Source organism: Notolabrus celidotus, chromosome 17 (assembly GCF_009762535.1).
Source record: "Notolabrus celidotus isolate fNotCel1 chromosome 17, fNotCel1.pri, whole genome shotgun sequence".
NCBI lineage: Eukaryota > Metazoa > Chordata > Actinopteri > Labriformes > Labridae > Notolabrus > Notolabrus celidotus.
Genome location: NC_048288.1, coordinates 10,299,393 through 10,319,371, shown reverse-complemented (window position 1 = coordinate 10,319,371; position 19,979 = coordinate 10,299,393). Strand labels below are relative to the sequence as shown.

Here is a 19,979-nt window from a genome sequence, read left to right as displayed (position 1 = left end):
AGTTTGAGCTTCATAATCTCAGACTTCGTTCTGCTTTTGCAACTTCTAGAGGTTGCATTTGCTCAGAAGAAAAGTAATGCAACTTTGAAAACATATAACATCTTTCAGATACAAGAAGGCGATTTATAGTACCTCAAGTATAGAAGATGTTGGACGTGGGAAATTGGAAAACCTATAGCCACTATAAGGAACTCTCATGTTGTGTTGATTCTGGTGACTTTGTAAACTCTGATTTGTTACCATTAGTTAGCTTACAAGACATACATGCATTGCGTTACCCATCACAGCCTTGGTGATGTGTACTCCGGTGTCCTAATACATGTCTGAATAATGTAAATATGCTCACAGTTTAACTCTTTAGTCCCCAAAGAGGAGTGCAGAGCAACTCTGTTCATAGCCATTTTGCTCTTTCAGCTATCAAAGCTCTCATTGTAGAGTCAAAAAAAATACTTCAATAGAAAACATACGTCTTTTAGTTGATCCTGCTCCAGTATAAGCCATGAGTACAAAACATAATGTCAAAAGAATATGATGTAACGGATAATGCATGGTTACTAGTGGGTGGTTATGCAAAATAGAATCCAGACATGGTGAGACAAGACCCAGACACTATTCCAAAATCAGTTAAAAACTCCACACTGTGCCTTTAAGAAAGCCTTCAAAGACAAAAGAAGCATGATCTTTTTTTAAAAATTAGATTTCTTAAAAGGTTGCTGTGAACAACAATGTTTGAAACCCTCAGACCATCAGGATGTTTGTTTTGTATACAGGGATTGTAGAGCCTGAGTGCTGCATCACCTGGCTTAGTTTTAGCTCTGGTAACATTCAGTAACCTGACCCGGCTGACCCGAACAACAAGAGATGCGTGAAGCCCGAGACTGTTCCATGCTTTTAAGACAATCTTCCCTTTGACACACAGAAAGCTATACATCCTTTTACTGTCACAGCTTGACCACTGAAGGGTCAGGTTCACACTGACAGAAGCACTTTGTTTCAAAATGCAGTCATGTCTTTCATTTGTTGGGTCATCCTGCAAAAATAGTCAGGGCTGACTTTTACTATAACACAGGGCAGTGTTATCAGGCAAAGCATTGGACCAGACCATCAAGTACATACAATCTTACATTTCTATCCATTTCCTGCACTTATTCAGAGTCAGGACATGGTGGCAGCAGGCTAAAAAAGTCAACCCAGCTTTAAAGCGTTGCATGCATTTCTATGTTAACTTAAATAGTTGCTACCGTGTTAGCTTTAGCTGTTAAATCCTGTCTATTTTAAATTGTTGCATCTGTTCACTGTGTTCTTAACCTCTGTCTCGGGGCTCAGAGCAGACACATCAGGGATTATGTAACTGTGCTGAGTCCATCTGGTGTGAGGAGCTGATTAGCATTAGTCTGATACTGCTCAAAGTATCTGTGAGCCACATGTGGCATCTGATTGGATCTACAGCTGCATCCTGCCGTGCAAACTGACAGCCTGACTCATAACTCGCCGCTTCACCTTTATGATTTTAGGAATGGGTGCTTGTGCACAGCAGCAGGTCTGTTTTAGTAGCTAAGTGTGCATGTTTATGAACTAAACTTAAGCTTTATTACAGTTCACATCCCATGTTCTGGAATGGAAGGGACCAACATTCCTGCAGAAACTTGGTTCTCTGCAGACTCTGGAGGAATTTAAGGGATCCCTCTGATGATGGGATTCCTGGAATGTCCTGGAATGTCATTAGATGTTGACAGAAAGTCAGGGCTCTGTAGTGAGCTGAGGCGAAACATGCCAAACAAGTAGAATGCTTGGAATAATACATGATCTAACCTCCTCTCTCCTTTCCTTTCCTCTTCCAGACCACATCGCCCACAGGTCAGGGCCGGTCAGACTCTCCGGTCTACACAAACCTCCAGGAGCTGAAGATCTCTCAGTCCAGCCTGCCACCCATCCCCTCCGGCTCCCCTCTCCACATCCTGGGCGACTGGGAAACCCACAAAGATCTGAGCGGCCGGCACTTCTACTACAACCGTGCCACCGGAGAGCGGACCTGGAAGCCTCCACGCACCAGGGACACCAGCGGCAGCACGAGCAGTATCCGAGGAGACAGTCAGGGCACGGTGGAGAGCGAGGTGAGGATTTAAATACCACTTAATGGGACATAAATAGTGCATCAGCATCTGCTGCTATACCTTTTATGACCTGAAGTAGATGTGATCCCATACATGATTCAGGTGTTCAGTTTGTTTATCTGGAAAAGTCTCAGTAAAGCACATTCACGTGTTCAAATGGAGTCTCTGGTAGTTGGTTACAAACAAACGGGCTGTGGTGAAGGTGTGGTGGAGCTCAAAGGAGTCTTAAAACCATGTTGTGGTTACTGGAAGTCGGAAAACAAGTGTGTCTTTGATATGAGGAAGTTATGGTTTCCTGTCAGGTTGTATTTTCCTGTCTGACTATCCAACACTGCCCCCCTCTGGTGGCTTGGTAAAATTGCAGGGTGGGTTTATTTACAAACCACTGATTATACACTGAGCAATTTAAAATGCTTTACAGAGTTAAAAACAGGTCGTTAAAGGAAAATGACATTAAGAAAATTAGGACATAAAAATAGATAAATAAATAAAAGACTAATAAACAAACAAATAAATAATGTTTATAACAATTTTTAGTAAAAGTAGCTTAGTGGTTAGCTTGTACCTCATGTCCGTATGGAGGCTGTTGTCATCAAAACATGTGGCCCAAGTTAGATTGCAGACCATGGCCTTTTGCACAACCTCACTCTCTCCTAATTTTCCGACCTTATCCATTTATTGCTCTAAATAAAGGCAAAAAAGCACATTAGAGGTATTTTTTTACAGGCTTAAGGATTATAGTTGATAGCCTCATTGTTGACATTGTTCATGATTGCAGTTAACAATATGTAATTATAGCTGACTCTACATTTTAGGGAGCCCCTGAAGTACTGAAAAATGATTATTGCCGTCTTCCCTGCCCAAGAAAATTCTAATTTGCACACAGCTTATTTCTTGTGCACATTCTGATATCAACAGGAGCTTACTTAAAACTACCTTTGTTGTACTATTAAGCTACAATAGCAATAAATGAGGTAACTGTAGGATGGTGTTGCTGCCTCAAAAATATTTACTCGCAGTTGTAGAATTGAGGCTATGATCTAGTAAAGCATAAATTGCTGTGCCAGAATGACTCGAAGGTAGATCAATGTCATCACAGAAGTGACTGATATTAAACGGATAAACATTACTGTCAACCTTAAAAACAGGCTTCATTTAACATATTTTGGTAGTGCTTATTACAAATCAGCTCTACATGGGGCGCATGTCCAGTGGATTTTTAGTCAAATTACGAAATCCCTTCATGAAACATGCAGGTTCTTAAAAATCGGTCACGTGCTGTAGCTTTAAGTAACATTTCATCGTCTTTTGAGCGACCCTGCTTTGGTAAAATGGTTGCTGAAACTCAAGAAAAGATGAACTGAGATGAAGAATGGAAAAAATAATTGAAACATTGAAGCAAAGCAAAATGATTGTCCAGTTTTAATGTGGATGTTATGTCCTCTAATCTCAAACATAAAACCAGTAAGTTTAAAAACCTTTTGTCTGTGTGTCCCAGCCGCTCTCCTCGGAGGAAAACTGTCACAGCACCCACTCGAGTCAGTCTGATAGTCAGTACGGGTCACCCCCTAGAGGCTGGTCTGAGGAGCTGGATGAACATGGACACACGCTCTACGTCTCTGAATACACACAAGAGAAGGTACAGTCTATTCCTCTTTTTTTATTACTCAGTGCAAATCAAATCTGTAGCGAATACACCTTTTCCCACTCTTCTTGGATGCTGACTTGTGTCTGTGTTTCAGTGGATAAAACACGTGGATGAACAGGGCCGGCCCTACTACTACAGCGCTGATGGATCCAGGTCAGAATGGGAACTGCCTAAGGTGAGGAAATCCAAAAACATGAACTGTCTCTGTACCTTTGTCTTTTCTATTCAAGCAGTCTTATTTAAGGCTGCAGGGGACTGGTTTTGCTCAGTTGATAGAGCAGATGTCCTGTCTACAAAGCCCACAGTCCTTGTCATACAATAATACAATCTTGGGCTGGACTAAAACATATATTATTTATTAATCTTGATACTTATTAAGATATACACACATTTCCCCTCCACTGAAGTTGTCTATCACATGTTTAAGCTGTTAGTTTTTACTGGAGGAAATCTCTAAGAAGGATTCAATCATGGGGGGGGAAAAAATCTGAATAAAGCATTTAAAACATAATCTCTCTGTCTGTGAAGGATCTCGGTCATCCAGGTCACAGTAATTCCAAGCTTGATCCGAAAAGGCAACTGCCAAGTCCACAAAGTCCAGTTCTCTTTTCGGATCAAGCTTCATCTCTCTGATTGTCTTAGAGTGATTTAGGAACATTTTCAAAGTAACTCTGAGCAGGAAGGAACACAAACTTTTATCTCAGTACAGAGGTGTGGTTGACCCCATTGTTGGGTGTGATTTGTTGTTTCCAAAGCTGTGATTGGTTGATGGAAAAAGAAATCAATTAATACAACTCTCTTAGTGATAAAAGGCTTACAAGTTAGACATTTTGTGTTTAACACTGTTTTGTGTGATGAATAATTTGTGAATAACTTTAATCTTATTAAGAAGGTGGTGATTTTAAGATTTATTTTTTTATAATTTTGTCACCAGGAGCAATCCTTTGAACTAGGAGACCTTATGGACAAGACCCAATATGTCTGTTTATCAGAACCTTAATGCAGTTACATGATAAACAGGGGATTCAAGAAAACGGTGATGTGATTGGAAATAAAGATAGCATTTTTCTGGAAACGTACATTTTTCTGTTGACTGTCAGCACTTAGTAAATGTTACAATCAATATTTTATGTCTTTGTTGGCACCAACCTGTCTTAATCTGCACCTTTTAATGCCAAACACACTCCTTAATATTGTTCTTATGTTAGACTTGTAATCCAATAACTTCAGACCCTACATCTGACTGTTAAACGAAAGCTAGATGAGTTTTTTGGTTTTAAGAAACACTTATTACACATGTACAGGACAAAACCATCAAAAGACTACATTGTCCACAGGGTGCGCCAAAATTAACACACATCGAAAGGGAGCTTTAACATGCTTTTTGTTGCAGTAGTCACATTTTGTGTCCACATTTTTATTATCTGAGACATATCATTATACATTATCAAAGATATTTGAAAGTTTAGGATTGCTACGTAAAAAAAGTTGTATCTTGAAGTCATGTTAAACCCTTTGGTTCACCCTTCTGTCTTTAAAATGGAAATTCCTCCCACATTATATCACCCAAGGCCTCCACCCCGCAGCACACTTCCGTGCAACCTGCCCTACCCCTTGCAGTGGTCCTGTTAATGTAATTGGATAAGAGACTGAGGAGCTCACAGGTGCCAAGTTAGTGTGAACTGTGGTTTACAGACTATTACCGGCTCACTTACCGCTAATCTGGATAGCTGATCAAATAGAATCGAGCAGTCCCCTCTCAGATGAACAGTAGTGCGGACATGGATCTGTTTGGAGCGTATTACGATAGACTCATGGCTGCTCTGTGAAAGACATACCTCTGTCAAATGGTGCTGTGGAGAATTAAAGGAGAGGTAAGGAAACTGAGGTGTTGCCTGTTTCATTCTTTGGTGTCTAAACTTCATCTCTGTCTTCTGTCTCTGCAGTACACGTTCTCCCCTCAGTCCGGTGAGGTTCCAAAGAGTCGTAGTCTTGAGAGGAAGCAGCCGGATCCCATCGTCCTCACCAAGTGGAGACACAGCACCTACGTCTTGGACCTCAACGACAAGGTAAGACACAAACAAGTTAAAAAAGTGGTAACAGTGTGTTGTGTCTGATTGGCTTGGACAAAGACGCTCTGATTGCTTCTGTTTTGGTCATCTCAGCGGTAGGGAGGTTTATCCCAGGTGCTTTTAGACCCTTCGTGTGAGGCCAGTCTGATGTTTTGGAAGAAAACATTATGAAACAGTTTATAAAAGTGTATAGTGTTTTTCTGACATAAAACAATAACACCTATATAAAGACTAACGTCACATTATTTATCAGATACTCAGACCAAAAACGTGAAGAAACATAGTCTCCCATCCGCATAAAATCAGAACAAAGCTGCATTAAATCAAAGCGGCTTATGTCGATTCGATTGGCCTTGACCTGACAACTGTGATCTTTATTTTGAGCTGCCAAAATGACGGCTTTAAGGCTCCGCAGTAATATGAATGTGTGTTTGCATGAGTGCCAAAGCTCATCAGGACCGCTGATACAACACTGCGTGTGCTTGAAGCTGTAAACAGTGTGTTTCACACTCTTTCTATTAACTTGAACAACTTGGTTAATTAGAGAACTGTTAATTAATTGATAACGGCATTATATTGCTTTATCTGACATTTGAATGACCCCTGCTGGCCTTCATACTGCCTCATAAACTCCTTCAGTGTGTACTGCAGGTGTATCTGTACAAACATGTATGTACAGTACGTACCACGCTGAAATAAGACACCTTATGAGAAGACAAACTGTTATCACATAGTGACGTCTTTACTTGTTTGTCCAGATGGCTCCGATGTTAAAACTTCTTCAATGACAACTTCTCTATTTTGTATTGACCAGAGTGCAGGAGAACATTCTTGAGGAACAACAAATGGTACCACAAAAATTTTCCTCACGTTTGTAAAAAAAAACAATAATAATAATCATAATGAATAAAGGAAAATAATAACCCTGTAACAACACATTGTTGCCAGGTTGGATCTTTTTAACAATTTAAGTGAAATAAATCATGATAAATTGATATAAAACATGTCGCAGGGTGGATTCAGGGAGCTACTTACTATTTGGAAAACATCATTCTTACTTGAATTACCAGCTTGGGCTAAAATATAATTGGATGATAATATTGATCGATCACAGTGTGTATCTCAGATCTGTACCAGCGTTGTCATATTGACGCAAAATAATGTTGAACAGGTCTTTTATTCAAGCTCAATATTCACCACGTCTGTTGTAAATTTGATTATTTTTTATATACCAAAACTTAAAAAGAAGTTAATCTGTATGTTGTTGTGATGATCAACACAATTTTTACATCTAGTGCAACAAAAAAGACCAATGAAGGAACAGCTCGATGAATCATCGCGCAAGTCTGCACCAGATTAACTTGGATTAAACCAATTATTGATATTTTTTATATTGTAGGCCCAAAATGCTGTAACAATGTTGTGCACTACCAGTGGGCCTGTAGCTTTAATGAATGGCTAATGCCATACTGCTCTACTACCTGGATGTAAACAAGCGCAGATGTCATATTGGTCAATGTATTGGGAGCTAACTCTGTGGCGGTTTTTGTTACAGTTCTCTTTCAAACTGTGGGGTTCACCTCCGACCAACACAAGAGGAGATTTCGTCTCTCTCTTTACAGCGATAAAGTTGGTACCACACAGAGCCTCTCTGCTCTCTGTCAACACGTGATCCATATCGATTCACTGTCAGCTTGGTCCTGTAGAGCAGCTTGTCAAATAGTTGTGATCGTGTCGTGAGCAATTCGGAGCTGCGTGTTCACTCAATCAAAGGTGTCTGATTTGTTCTGTGATGAAAAGAATAGAGGAATATCTAACCCTGAATTAACTCAATTTCTTTTAAAACTCAAGTGCATGTTGTGACCATATTTAACCCTGACATGTCTTCTCTCCATCATTTCCTTTGATTATTTCTTCTAACATCAAACCAATCTAATGATTCCTCTCCAGGTCGTCGGATCCATCTTCCTCTCTCCTCTCTACCTCTTACTGGAATGCATGTGTCTTGTAACTAGCTGGTAGCTATTAGCGATCATCGTGTTGTGGCCTCTTGTTTGTAGGAGTGTGCTCCAGCGGCACCAAGCCGGAGCGCCTCCAGACTCTGACTCCTTGCCCATCATCTCCTAAGCACCCCACAACCGTAGTATTCCCAGCTAGCACTGCATCGCACCCACTGCCATCATCATCATGCTGCTTTCACCGCATTCCACATACAATACATCTCTCTCCTCAGCTTCTCAACTCTACAGTCTGCATTCATTCAGTTTTCTTCTTTTTCATCCTTTTGCATGCTACACATCTAACTGCCTCACATCTGAACACCATGACGGTACACAGTTTCACCAAGCCGGAAACAGCAGTTTGACTGTCTTGTGTGCAGAGTAGGAGAGCCTTCTGCTGGTGATAATTGAAATTAGACCAATCTGCAGGTTCTTATTTGGAGTGATCAGGCTGTTGCTACAAAGGCTCTATTGTACCTTAATTGCAGCCAAGGTTTGGGCACATCCAGTAGCAGCTGATGGCTGACTTAAGTGCTTTAGTCGGAGTGATATGAATGACTGAATTTATTTTGGTCATTCATTTCAAAAGAAGAAAAGTCTACAGTTTGTGTGAGTTGGCATCTCATAAACAGTGATAATGCAATTTTACATGTTCACACTTGATTTGTTTCACACAATAAATTTCACAAAAAAACAAACAATGACCAAAAAGGAATAGGCTGAAGCCACAACTTATTTCTGCCTATCCGTACAATCCATAATATTACCCAAAACATGAGCAGCACAAAAAAAAACTAACAAAGCAGATTTTTACATTATACTCCCTTATTCTTCTTAGGGGCAGAGCACCGACTGGCTGTGAGGCTGTAATTGTATATGATAGGAATAATTTTCATTATGTATTATTCATTTTATATTGCATTCATTCATTAATTTATACTACAGGTGAACACGTCCTTCAGCTCTGCAAGGCTCGGAAAGAACACTAAGAGCTTAAAAGCCAACAACAGAAATTTAAAATCGATCCTTTGTTAGCTGCAGGTGTTGAATAGACTGAACCCACATACAGAGAATTACATCTGTCAAGTCCAGGAGTTTATAGACGATTGGGATCGCCCTGCTAAATCTTGAGGAGGGAGATAGGACTTGACCCTAGCTATGAGTCTCAACTGCAGGAAGCTGACTTTTCTTCTAAGTTAAGCAGTTTAGTTGTGGTCATTTAAGACTCAGCTCCCCACGCAGTTCATACAGCATTGTGCTGTGTATGATAATACAACAAAAAAAATAGATGTTAGTGATCCAGAAATTAGTAGCACTTCTATATACAGCTCTGGAAACAATTAAGAGACCACATTGCAAATTCTCTTGATTTTACTTTTATAGGCATGTGTTTTATTCTAATAGATACTGACAACATTTCTCCCTCATTCCAAATAAAATATTGTCATTTAAAGCATGTATTTGAAGAAATAATTAAAAATGGTCAAAATAACAAAAAAGATTGCAGTGTTTTCAGACCTCAAATAAACCATGAAAATCAGGTTATCCACCAAACATCATTTCTTATCTCTTCCTTAATTAAAACATAGGATTGTGTTGTTTAAAAACGAATATGAACGTGTTTTCTTTGCATCATTAGGGGTCTGAAAACACTGCACCTTTTTGCTTCTGCTAAATGGTACAAAATTAAAACACCTTTTTGTCTTGTCTATTTCTTGCACCAAATGTCATGCATCTAGAGCAAACATATGCAGTGTTAGCATTGATATCCATATCAATGAATCAGAACGATACCCATCCCTTAGTGTGTTGATGTGTGTGTTGATGTGTGTGTTGTTTATGCATGTTTTTTTAGCAGTTTCTTATCTGTATCTGGTTCTTCCTCCTCAGCCCTCAGAGAAGTGTGGAGTCCTCAATGTCACCAAAATCACAGAGAAGGAAAGAAAGTCATGGAAGAATCCAATTCGTCTGTGTGAAATACTGAAGAAAAAGACGCCTGTAGTCCTAGACTCCTAATGTCTGTTTTACTCTGACAACAGGAAGAACTGGACCTCCTCGTGGACGGTGCTGCAGGGTTCCTCTTGCTCTTTGCAAAGGGTCAGGGGGGCAGCACTAGCTGGGTACGTATCCCATCAACCACTTGGGGCAAATCTGACCTTTTTTTCATTCATCTCTTTGTTCCATGTCTCGCACATTCTTCTACGTAGTCTTCTCCCTGTCACATCACACGTGCTGTTGATTTTTCATCCTCACTTTATTGCCCTTCTCCATTCCTTCTCCTTCTCTCCTTTCCTCCCCTCCCCCCCTTTAAGTCATACTACCGCAGCGGCTCCATCCCGAGCTGCTCCTCACTCTCCTTAGCAACTGGAAGCGCTCAGTCAAGCCCCGTCCTGCTGTGTCCTATGTGAACTGTAGGCCTGTGCAGGCTGCTGCTGTATGTCTTCTCTTTCTGTGTGTCTGCATGTCTTGTTGCTCCTGCTTGTGTCTCGTTCTTTTAATCACCCTGCTCTGACTCACTGAATGTTTAATGTGTGTGTGCTGAAACATTGTTTTGTGGTTTTGATGCTTAATCTGCACTTATCAATAATTTTACTCAGGCAGTGCATCAGAGGCCAGTGTGTAATTTGAAAAGGGTTGTGATAAGGACCCCTCAGCTCCATGCAGATTCTGCTTCTTGTATTATTAATAATAATAATAATAATAATAATAATAATAATAATAATAATAATAATAATAATAATAATAATACTAAATAATAATAATATAATAACAAGGTACATAAATGAAGGGATGATGCCTGCCTCTATTCTTTATCCTGGGTCTTTGCTGCTGCTCTCCCTGCCTAGGCTTTTAATGTATGTAAATGAAACAGAGGGGAGGTGTGCACTCCCCACCTCAGGCTTTGGAATTCCACGTAAGCATATAGAAGGGCAGGGAGCTCTCAGAACAAAATATAATGTATTGAATGAATAATAAATTAGTTTGAAGGGAGTGGTCCTGACTGAAATGAGGATGTGGATTAAAAGCATTGTTAAGGGCAAAACAAGTAATCAGTACACCATCAAAGATGTGGACCACCACATCCTCACAATTGCAGGCTGCACAGCACACGAGGGAAATGTGTCAAAAACAACAAAGAGATGAATGCTGTTTTTCTATCGCAATGTCCTGACCTCTGCAGGTTCATAAAATAGCTTAGCTAATCCAGATGCATGAACTACAGAACTTTAAACATGTCTCACAGTGAGGGAAGGTAGCTTGGACAGATAAGAATAAAGCAGAACACTGGTCAGAATCCAGAGTTTGTGACTGCAATGAGATGCATGTGATTATAATAGAACAATAATCATTTTTATCACCCTATGTGAGACATTTATGGGTCTGAAATTTGCAGTACGTCTGTTGTCATCCAACCAACAACAACTCAGTTGAAGTTATAAGATCTTGAAAGTCAATAAATAGCTAGAATTAATTTCTAAGAATCTGACTCCAAAGCATTGTTTGTTAATTTGCACATAAATAACAACTAACAGTGTTTCTGCTTTTCTTCATCATGATACTAAAGCTGTGTGTTTACATGAAGAGTTCTGGAAATAACATTCACCATGTTTTAGGATGTGACACCTGCTCCAATATGCTCTGCTGTTCAATCAGTGTCTGTGTGTCTAAAAACAATCAAATCTGTTCCTCCTGAGTGCCTAACACAGTGGTATTACACTAACGTATGAAGCCTATTATTGTGTTTGTGTCAGACACAGACTCATACTGTCCACTTTATTCCAGAAGTTTGGCAGCAACCAGTCGAAGCCAGAGTTCACCGTCGATCTGCGAGGGGGTTCGGTGGACTGGGCGTCCAAGGACAAGTCGAGCAAGAAGCATGTCATCGAGGTATCACTCTAGATCTGCTGTGAACTTTCATTGAAATCAAACTCTACTGTATGTTTTTAAAACTAATGTGTAATTATCCCTCTCCTCAGCTGAAAACCCGTCAGGGGACTGAGCTGCTGATCCAGTCAGAGATCGACAGCGTCATCAATGACTGGTATCGGGCCCTCACAGAGACCATCAACACACATGTAAGGAGACACCTTAATGTACAAATCTTAAGAAGGCAGGATTCTTACCTTTCAAGTTTCTTACTTAAATCTTGACTCCCTGATTTGAAAGTCTCAACCTGAATTAGAACCTTCATTTGGAGCAGAAGTAACTGATTGTGACAGAGTTACGAGCCTCTACACAGCACACATCTTTTTTTCTGTTATTCAACTTAATCAAATTGATGCCACCTGTTCAAACAAAAAAGATAAACTTTCCAGAGTGTCTAGGCTGTTGCAAACTTAGACGATGCTAATTAGCCTGAAGCACATAATACACAAGAGAAGTAGAATAAACAAACACAACGTCACCCATTATTTTGTTGAACACTGCTTTTAAGTCCCAAGTTTATGGATAAGATTAGGGTCACTGAAAAATAAAATTGGGGGAGCTAAAAAATAACAATAATAATATTAATTTGCCCTTTTTTGAATTCATTTTTTGTCTTAGACTTTAAAAATCCAAATTTAAAAAATGTCAGAATTTTTATCATTTTATTTTGTAATTTTGTAATTTTCAGTTAACCCCCTTCAGTATAATGTGCACCTCTTGAGCTGTCACCATCTTTTTTTTAATTTTGAGCTAGAAATGTTATTATTTGGACAAAAGTGGAACAAGAAATGTTCCAATCAACGCTGAGGTCTGTCATCCTCAGGACTGAAACACACACACTCACTTTGTTTTTAAATTGCACTATAGCAAAGTTTTTGCACTGTTTTAAACTGTATTTTATATTTTTATTAGCTTACTTCTTATCTTTTTCTAGCTTTCCTATGTTTATCTGTTGTTGTTGTTGTTGCTAGGGTCTGAGAGAGAAACCCAAAATCAAATCCTCAGTATGTCTAGTGCATACTGCAGTTTATTTGACAATAAAGAAGACTTTTGACTTTTTGTATTTCAACACTTCCATCCTGGTTTACAGGAAGCTGTTGATGCAATTTGTCAATCACATGGTATCCGCACTTTGAAGAGTACCCCTCATTATTGACTATTTGTCTCAAAATGGGTCCATAGCTTACAAAAAGAACATCATCAACTAACGGAGTCGCTGTCTGCTGGCCGTGAAGGGGTTAAGACACTGGCATCAACTTTACTTTTTCACATCTGAAGGCTGTGTTTACCATTTTTTTGTAATCTATGACCTAAAGAGTAAAGTAAAGTAAGTCATTTTAATATGAATGCAGCTAATATGTGTCTCCTCCAACAGGCCTGGGAGTCAGACGAGGCCATTGAGGAGGACATGCCTGAGTCTCCAGGAGCTGAGAAACAGGACAAGGAGAAAGACCACCGAGACTCCAAGAAGAACAGAGGTGACACAGACGGAGATCTTTAATGTCCCTGCAATGTACTGCAAATTCCTATTAGTCTTGGTCTTAAAGAAATACACTGACATCCTGCCCTGTCCTCCTCAGTGATGAAGACCTCTGTGAGTATGGACGCATCAGACCAGAAGAAGACCAGGTTGAAGCTGAAGAAGTTCTTGACACGTCGACCCACCTATCAGGCGGTCCGAGACAAGGGATATATCAAAGGTATTTAACCAAACAGAGTTCAGGCAGGAGCTGGGTTTTGAGTTATTCCCCTCATGCTGATATGTTATCTGTTAGGCAGGCTGGGTTTCTCATGCCAGACGGATCAAAGTCAGTTCATTCATGCATGGTTTGTATTTTACAGATCAGGTATTCGGCTGCAGTCTGACCAGTCTGTGCCAGCGGGAGAACACGTCGGTGCCCAACTTTGTCACGATGTGCATCGACCATGTGGAGAACACAGGTATGAGAACACCTGTGTGACTCTCATGTCAGAAATGATCAGCGAGATGATAACAGTCAGGAAACAAACATGAACAGAATGATCACATGACTGATGTTGAACTAGACAGATAAATACATTTTATTTTGCATATTGTTGTCAGTTTTATTTGTCAAGTCTTAAGATTGTTTGTTGGTAGAAGCTCAGTTAAATTACCTGGAATTTTACAAATACTGTGTTTATTTGAGTCGTTTCATTACATGTGTAAAATACCATCAGTGGGCACTCATAACTCTGACAGTCAGATCAGTTCATATCAAACGTACAAAAGCTGATCATAACTTTAGCCTGATTTAAACTACTGCGTCGAATCGACTGCGTAGCCTACGCCGTAGGTCTGTGTAACTCCCGTACCTACGGAGAGGCATACGCACGAAGCTGACGCACACCTCCTCCAAAATGTAACTTGCTCGGCTGCATTGTATTTCCCACTTTTACAGCACTTCCAAGATCCCCGCACATCGGCTGTGTATTTCATCTCCTCCGATGTGTCCTCTCTATTCTTACCTGTAATCATAGCTGTATGATAAACATCAACATGTATCAGCTAGAAATTATCATATCATGTGAAAAAGAAAACGTAGCAAGGCCGGAAACAGGTGACCTGACTATCAGAGAGACCACACAGCCCTCAAGCGTTTTGGCGGAGTATTGCTGCGCGACACAGACACATAGACACACAAGTACGTAGTGCTCAGGTCCGCGTCGACCACTGCTGCGTAGGTTCGACGCAGAAGTATAAACCAGCCTTTTGTTTTCAACTCCAATAAACCCAATGATAAGATACTTTTTCTCACTCAATGTGACTCACTCATTTTTTATCGAGCTTTAAATGTAATTAAACCATGTTCTTTATCATCTTTGACCCCTTTCAGATTGCAAGCCTGAACCTGTTTGATTTGGCATATTCAGAGAAATGTTCAGAAAAATAAACTTTGTTTTGGATTAATTTTGCTTTTGCAAATTCAATCAGCCACTACTCAAGTTCATTCTTGTGAGTTCCGAGTTTGATTCCAATCAGATTTCCACAGATGGCTCTTTGTCTGGACCCTTTTGACACTCAAATTCAATTTCAAAGTTGTTTTGCTTCCCTCTCTACACAAAACACAACAAAGACATCAATGCCGAAGTCAAAGAAATGCATCAGTTTGTGGTAGAATGCTTTGCCGCCAATGCACAAGATTTGCGCTCCTTCATTTTTAACCACAACAAGTTCTCTTTATAGGGAAATAGTTTGCATCCCCGTTTGTTTATGTTCCCCCTCATGTCAGCTGTTACGCTTTGTTTGATCCATCAGCCTTGTTCACATCAGCATGTCAGGACCTCAGTTTTTCACTTCCTGCCTGTCCCTCTGCAGCTCTCAGCATTGATGGTCTGTACAGAGTGAGTGGAAACCTGGCTGTGATCCAGAAGCTCCGCTTTGCTGTAAATCACGGTAAGAGTCAAGTTTGCCATCTGACCCCTAACAAGCCCCTATCACACACAAACACACACATACACGCACACACAGAGCACTAAATGTTCCTAGGAATATCTTGATGCATGAGATTTTGCTCCAGGAAAGTCTTGTAACATCACTCTTTTGATTTCTGTTCCCTCAGATGAGACACTGGATCTGAATGACAGCAAGTGGGAGGACATCCACGTCACCACTGGAGCTCTAAAGATGTTCTTCAGAGAGCTCCCCGAGCCTCTCTTCACATACGGATCCTTCAATGACTTTGTCGAAGCTATCAGTGAGTAACTTTCTGATTCCCTGTGAAAATAAAATGACTGGTGGAGAAGTTTAAAGAACATAACGTGTATCCCCGATGCTGCCACAAGATGGCGTTCTGCACATGTGCATTCACTGACCTGCTGTCCGTTCCTCTGCTGCAGAATGCTCCGACTACAAGCAGCGGGTGAATTCAATCAAAGACTTGATTAAGAAGTTGCCAAAACCGAACCACGACACAATGCAGGTCCTCTTCAAACACCTGAGGAGGTAAGAAAAGAGCAACATCTCACTCACATTGTTGCCAGTCTGAACAGTAATGTCTCTGTGACATTATTTCCATTTATAAATACTGCTCACCCACAAAATCATTACTTCTTGGTATCATAGGTTTTCTTTGGAAGTCAAACAGTAATGCTAACTTATCACTTACACTGATATTCCTACTATTTCAAATCTGTTGATGTCCTGCTACGTGACTTCCACTCACATCTGCATTTTAAATCTCTCCTCTTGTCAAATACAGTCTGAGATGTAGACTGAAGAATTGAAATATGAACGATATTGAATACAGCCTTTAGTGCATTTAATCAGGTTCTTGTTTATGACCTGAGGCCCCTTTGAAATTTGATCTTCACTAAGTGCAAAGTTATTCAGATGTCGATGACTTATTTAGTTAAATGGATGAAAAGAGCTGACATGTTTATGTTTTAGAAACATTAAATCACTGTGTGAAACCTGAGTGGTCAAAACCACAACTTACTTTTACTTTCTTTCATTTTTTCTTATCATTGTTATTAATATTTGTCTTTTTTCACCCTCATGCTTTGTCTTTAGTTATATCTTACACCTTTGTCCTTATTTTGAATGTTTCTCATTAGAGGGGACTCTGGACATCAAAAACCATGATGGATTTTTTTTGCTCCTCCTACATATTTTGCATCACTTAAGTTAGTGGATAGTCGCTGTTGAACTTATCTCTCAAGTCTGTATTATTCTGGCTCTTGTCACTGAGCAATAATACCTAGTTTTGTTTTGTTTTGTTTTTTGCCTGTGCAATGAATAAAAAATAAAACAATTATTTCAAATTAAATTAAATGAAGATTCTTTGAAAAAAATTGAAAACCATCAACCATTCAACTCCATAACTTGGCAGTTAAGGACATTTTTACTTTTTTATTTTCATAATTATTTTAACTTCTATTTTTCAGTCTTTTATGACTTCATTCAGAGAGCATAGGACAGTGGATAGAGCAAGGAAACCACGAGAGAGAGTGAGGAGTGATGCACGGGAAAGGGGCGGCAGATTGGAATTGAACTCTGACCACATGCTTGAGGACATTGTAAATCAGATGGACCTCTAGAAACACCTAATGCAACAGTTTAAGTGAAAGCGGCCTGTGAAAAGCAAAGTTGATGCCTGTTTCTTAACCCCTTATCGGCCAGCAGAGGGCAACTCTACTCGATGATGATGTTCATCTTCTTAGGAAGATACAGGATATCAGGGAGCTGTGAGCTGAGCTGCCAATAGCTCATTTGTTGGTGCTCAGTTAGTTTAACAGGGTTAGGGCGGGGTCTTCATTGACACAATCAGGAGACTAATTATCAGTTTAAAAAAAAGCCAAGTTATTAAAACCATGATGAACCTGATGAATTGATACAGTGAAAATTAAATAATAGAAGAGGCTTCATATTGACTAGCTAAATATCTGAGTCAGGTATCATCCTGGACACAGAAGTCAATGTAACTGACAGTTAAAATAATAATTTTACTTGAGTTCAGTGCTTCTGTTGATCTCCACTAGACAATATACCGTACCTTTCTTTTGATATGGTATGCAGCACCTGAGGTACTGCTTGGTGTTAACCTCCTTTGAGTGTTCAAATAACTCTTAAACTCTTCATGTTCTGGCTTCAGTTTAATGCTCTCTGATCACAAATGGCATCTTACTGTATTTACAGCGGCTGCTGTTGGAGCCTGTGTGTTTACCTTTCCTCAGCCTCTGGGCAAACACAAACTCCAGCCAGCTTGAACGCATATTCTTAGCCCACTGCAGCCAGTGGCAATATCGTATGTTCACAATGACATTTGCCTAGCTTTCCAATTTGCATTTATATGGCGCTGTGTTTGCTGTAATTCAGTACCTATGAAGTGGTGTTTCTTGAGGAAATTTATAGCGTGACATTCAGTGTATGGAGGTCCACATATATCAGCAGGCGGATTTAATCTTCTTTTTTTTCTCTTCCATGAATATGTTATTGTTTGTGCATCTGCATGCAAGGATGTAGATTCTATTTAAAAAGGCTATTATGCTCTAGCCCGGAGCGTTCAGCGGTGTTACAGAGTGTGTGTCGCCAGGCTCCGGCTCCATCCCTGAAGATGTGTGTGAAGACGTTAATGTTGTTTTTCTTGATGAAAGCCTGAAGCCGCTCCGATCAAAGGATTGTCAAACAAACACGCTCTCCTAAAACCTTTTATGACACACTTCATCTTTGCATCTCCCTCTCTCCCCCCTTAGGGTGATTGATCATGGCGAGGCCAACCGCATGACCACCCAAAGTGTGGCCATCGTATTCGGACCCACGCTGCTCCGGCCTGAGACTGAGACGGGCAACATCGCGGTCCACATGGTGTACCAGAACCAGATAGTGGAGCACATACTGCTTGAGTACGAGAGCATCTTTGGCAGGTAGAGGTGCCCGCTCAGAAGAGGACGCCTGGCTTCTTTTTCCTGTTTCCCCCTTTTCTTTGACTGAGCTGAACATTGCTGTGGACCAAGCAGTCAGGAGAAAAAATAGTCATTTCCCTTCAAGATGGGACAGATGTGAAAATGTTGCACTTACAGATGAGTTTAAAACAGGTGTACAGATTCCACCCGCAATTTCAGTCGCCACTCGTGCTGCGAGCAGCGGGCCGGACCATGGACAGTGTTTCAGAGTGATGCCGTGATGACGTCCGTGTGGTTTGGTGGGTTTTAAGTATTCAGGTGTTTTCACATGCACTGGATCCCTGTGGCCAGTAATATAGACTTCAAAGCAGAGCCGGGAGCACCCTTCGTCTCCTGGTGGAAGCCGACCAGACTTTTTTTTTGTGGCATTAAAAGTCAAAACCGGCAACCTCATCACCTCGCTAAATGCTTGAGCTGAATCTGAACTGGATGGTTTTTCTGCGTTGTGGAGCTTTTGTCTGTGATGTTTCAGCCGTGTGTGGTTTTGGATCAGGTGGAGAAAATAATCAGTGTTATATTAACAGACTGTCCTTTGGCACTTGATGATGATGATGATGATGATGATGATGATGAAATGGAGTTACAGATCGTGTCCCCCAATTTCCCACAATCCCACTTATCTCCATCACCCCCCTACCCCTGTCACCCTCTCTTTCCTCTTCAAACCAGTGTTAAGCATTGACCCTGTGACATGAGCGTCCTGTGACTTGAATGAAGGAGGACAAACCCTCTGTGCGCGTGTGTGTGTGTGTGTGTGTGAGAGAGAGAAAGAAAGAGTGTGTGTATGTGTGTGTGTGTGTGAGAGAGAGAGCGTATGAATGAATTAACCTTAATGGAATAAAACCTGAGCAGAAGCACCCTCGTCTTGCCACTTTGTACAAACGTGTGTGTTTGTGTCGTCTTTGTGCTTTTGGTAACGTTTCAGTTAAGCTAACAGGGTTCATCGTCTTTGCTCCTTTATATGAACTTCAGTGTTTGAGGGAAACCTCACCGACTTCCTGGTGTTACTGGAAAGCGACAAAATGGATTCTGGGAGCTGCAGTGTAAGCAAATTTTACATGAATTGTCTCTGACTGGTTTCTCTCCCCTAAGCTAAATGAAAGAGTATTGAGAGAAGGGAAACGGTCGAGTGAAGATTTCAATGGTTGATGTTTGTGAGCGTTTGAATGCAAAGAAGAGCCTTTAAAAACCTTTCAGAGCATATGTACAGAAACTAGCTGTTAAAAAATGTGTTCTAGTGACTGAGGTATGTATGTATGCTTTGATGGTGAACTAGTGAAAGCTGATTTTGATTTTGTAAATTTGAAATAAAAGATGAAATACACAGATGTGAAAAAACAACCACATGACCGACTGTTACTTTCTTTTGAAGGTGTATCTGGAGTGTTTGCGCATGGTCAGCTGCACATTTTGAATGTAATTTTCAGGCTAACTGCTGTTTGTGAAAATGCTTCGTCTAATAAAAAGACAAACTAAACGTTCAGGCTCTAAAGTGTTCCTCTTTTGTCAGGAAGTAAAATACTCACAGTGAACCGAGTCGATGGAGAAGGAAAGGTGAGTCTGCTGTTTAACCTTCAATCAACTCTAATGCTTCACCCTTTCCCTCGCCTTTAATTACAGAATTGGATTAATCTACTCAGCTGATATCCTGGTTATTGAATTGAGTGATTAAGCTTTCATGTCTCAATCAATTATATTCCTACCTGTTAATTATGAAATGAACTGCAGTATATTTCTCGAGATTTCTCAAATGCAGCACAACCTCTGCTGCTCAGCCTCCATTAATCTGATTCTC

The 19,979-nt window shown here is 40.3% G+C and overlaps 1 protein-coding gene across 1 annotated transcript in view; it reads left to right on the top strand.

The window, feature by feature from the left end:
• The window catches only part of arhgap12b (Rho GTPase activating protein 12b), a 75,860-nt gene extending 56,195 nt beyond the window's left edge, over positions 1-19,665 (top strand). The window contains 19 exon segments of the mRNA XM_034706332.1: positions 1,842-2,114; positions 3,613-3,753; positions 3,857-3,937; positions 5,709-5,831; positions 7,895-7,927; positions 7,929-7,943; positions 7,945-7,974; positions 9,725-9,780; positions 9,874-9,902; positions 9,905-9,954; positions 11,618-11,722; positions 11,812-11,910; positions 13,137-13,239; positions 13,342-13,461; positions 13,604-13,702; positions 15,099-15,176; positions 15,343-15,477; positions 15,620-15,725; positions 17,975-19,665. Of these exon segments, the coding sequence (XP_034562223.1) occupies positions 1,842-2,114; positions 3,613-3,753; positions 3,857-3,937; positions 5,709-5,831; positions 7,895-7,927; positions 7,929-7,943; positions 7,945-7,974; positions 9,725-9,780; positions 9,874-9,902; positions 9,905-9,954; positions 11,618-11,722; positions 11,812-11,910; positions 13,137-13,239; positions 13,342-13,461; positions 13,604-13,702; positions 15,099-15,176; positions 15,343-15,477; positions 15,620-15,725; positions 17,975-18,149 (1,851 nt within the window). The 3' untranslated portion in view covers positions 18,150-19,665.
• The last annotated feature ends 314 nt before the right edge of the window (positions 19,666-19,979 follow it).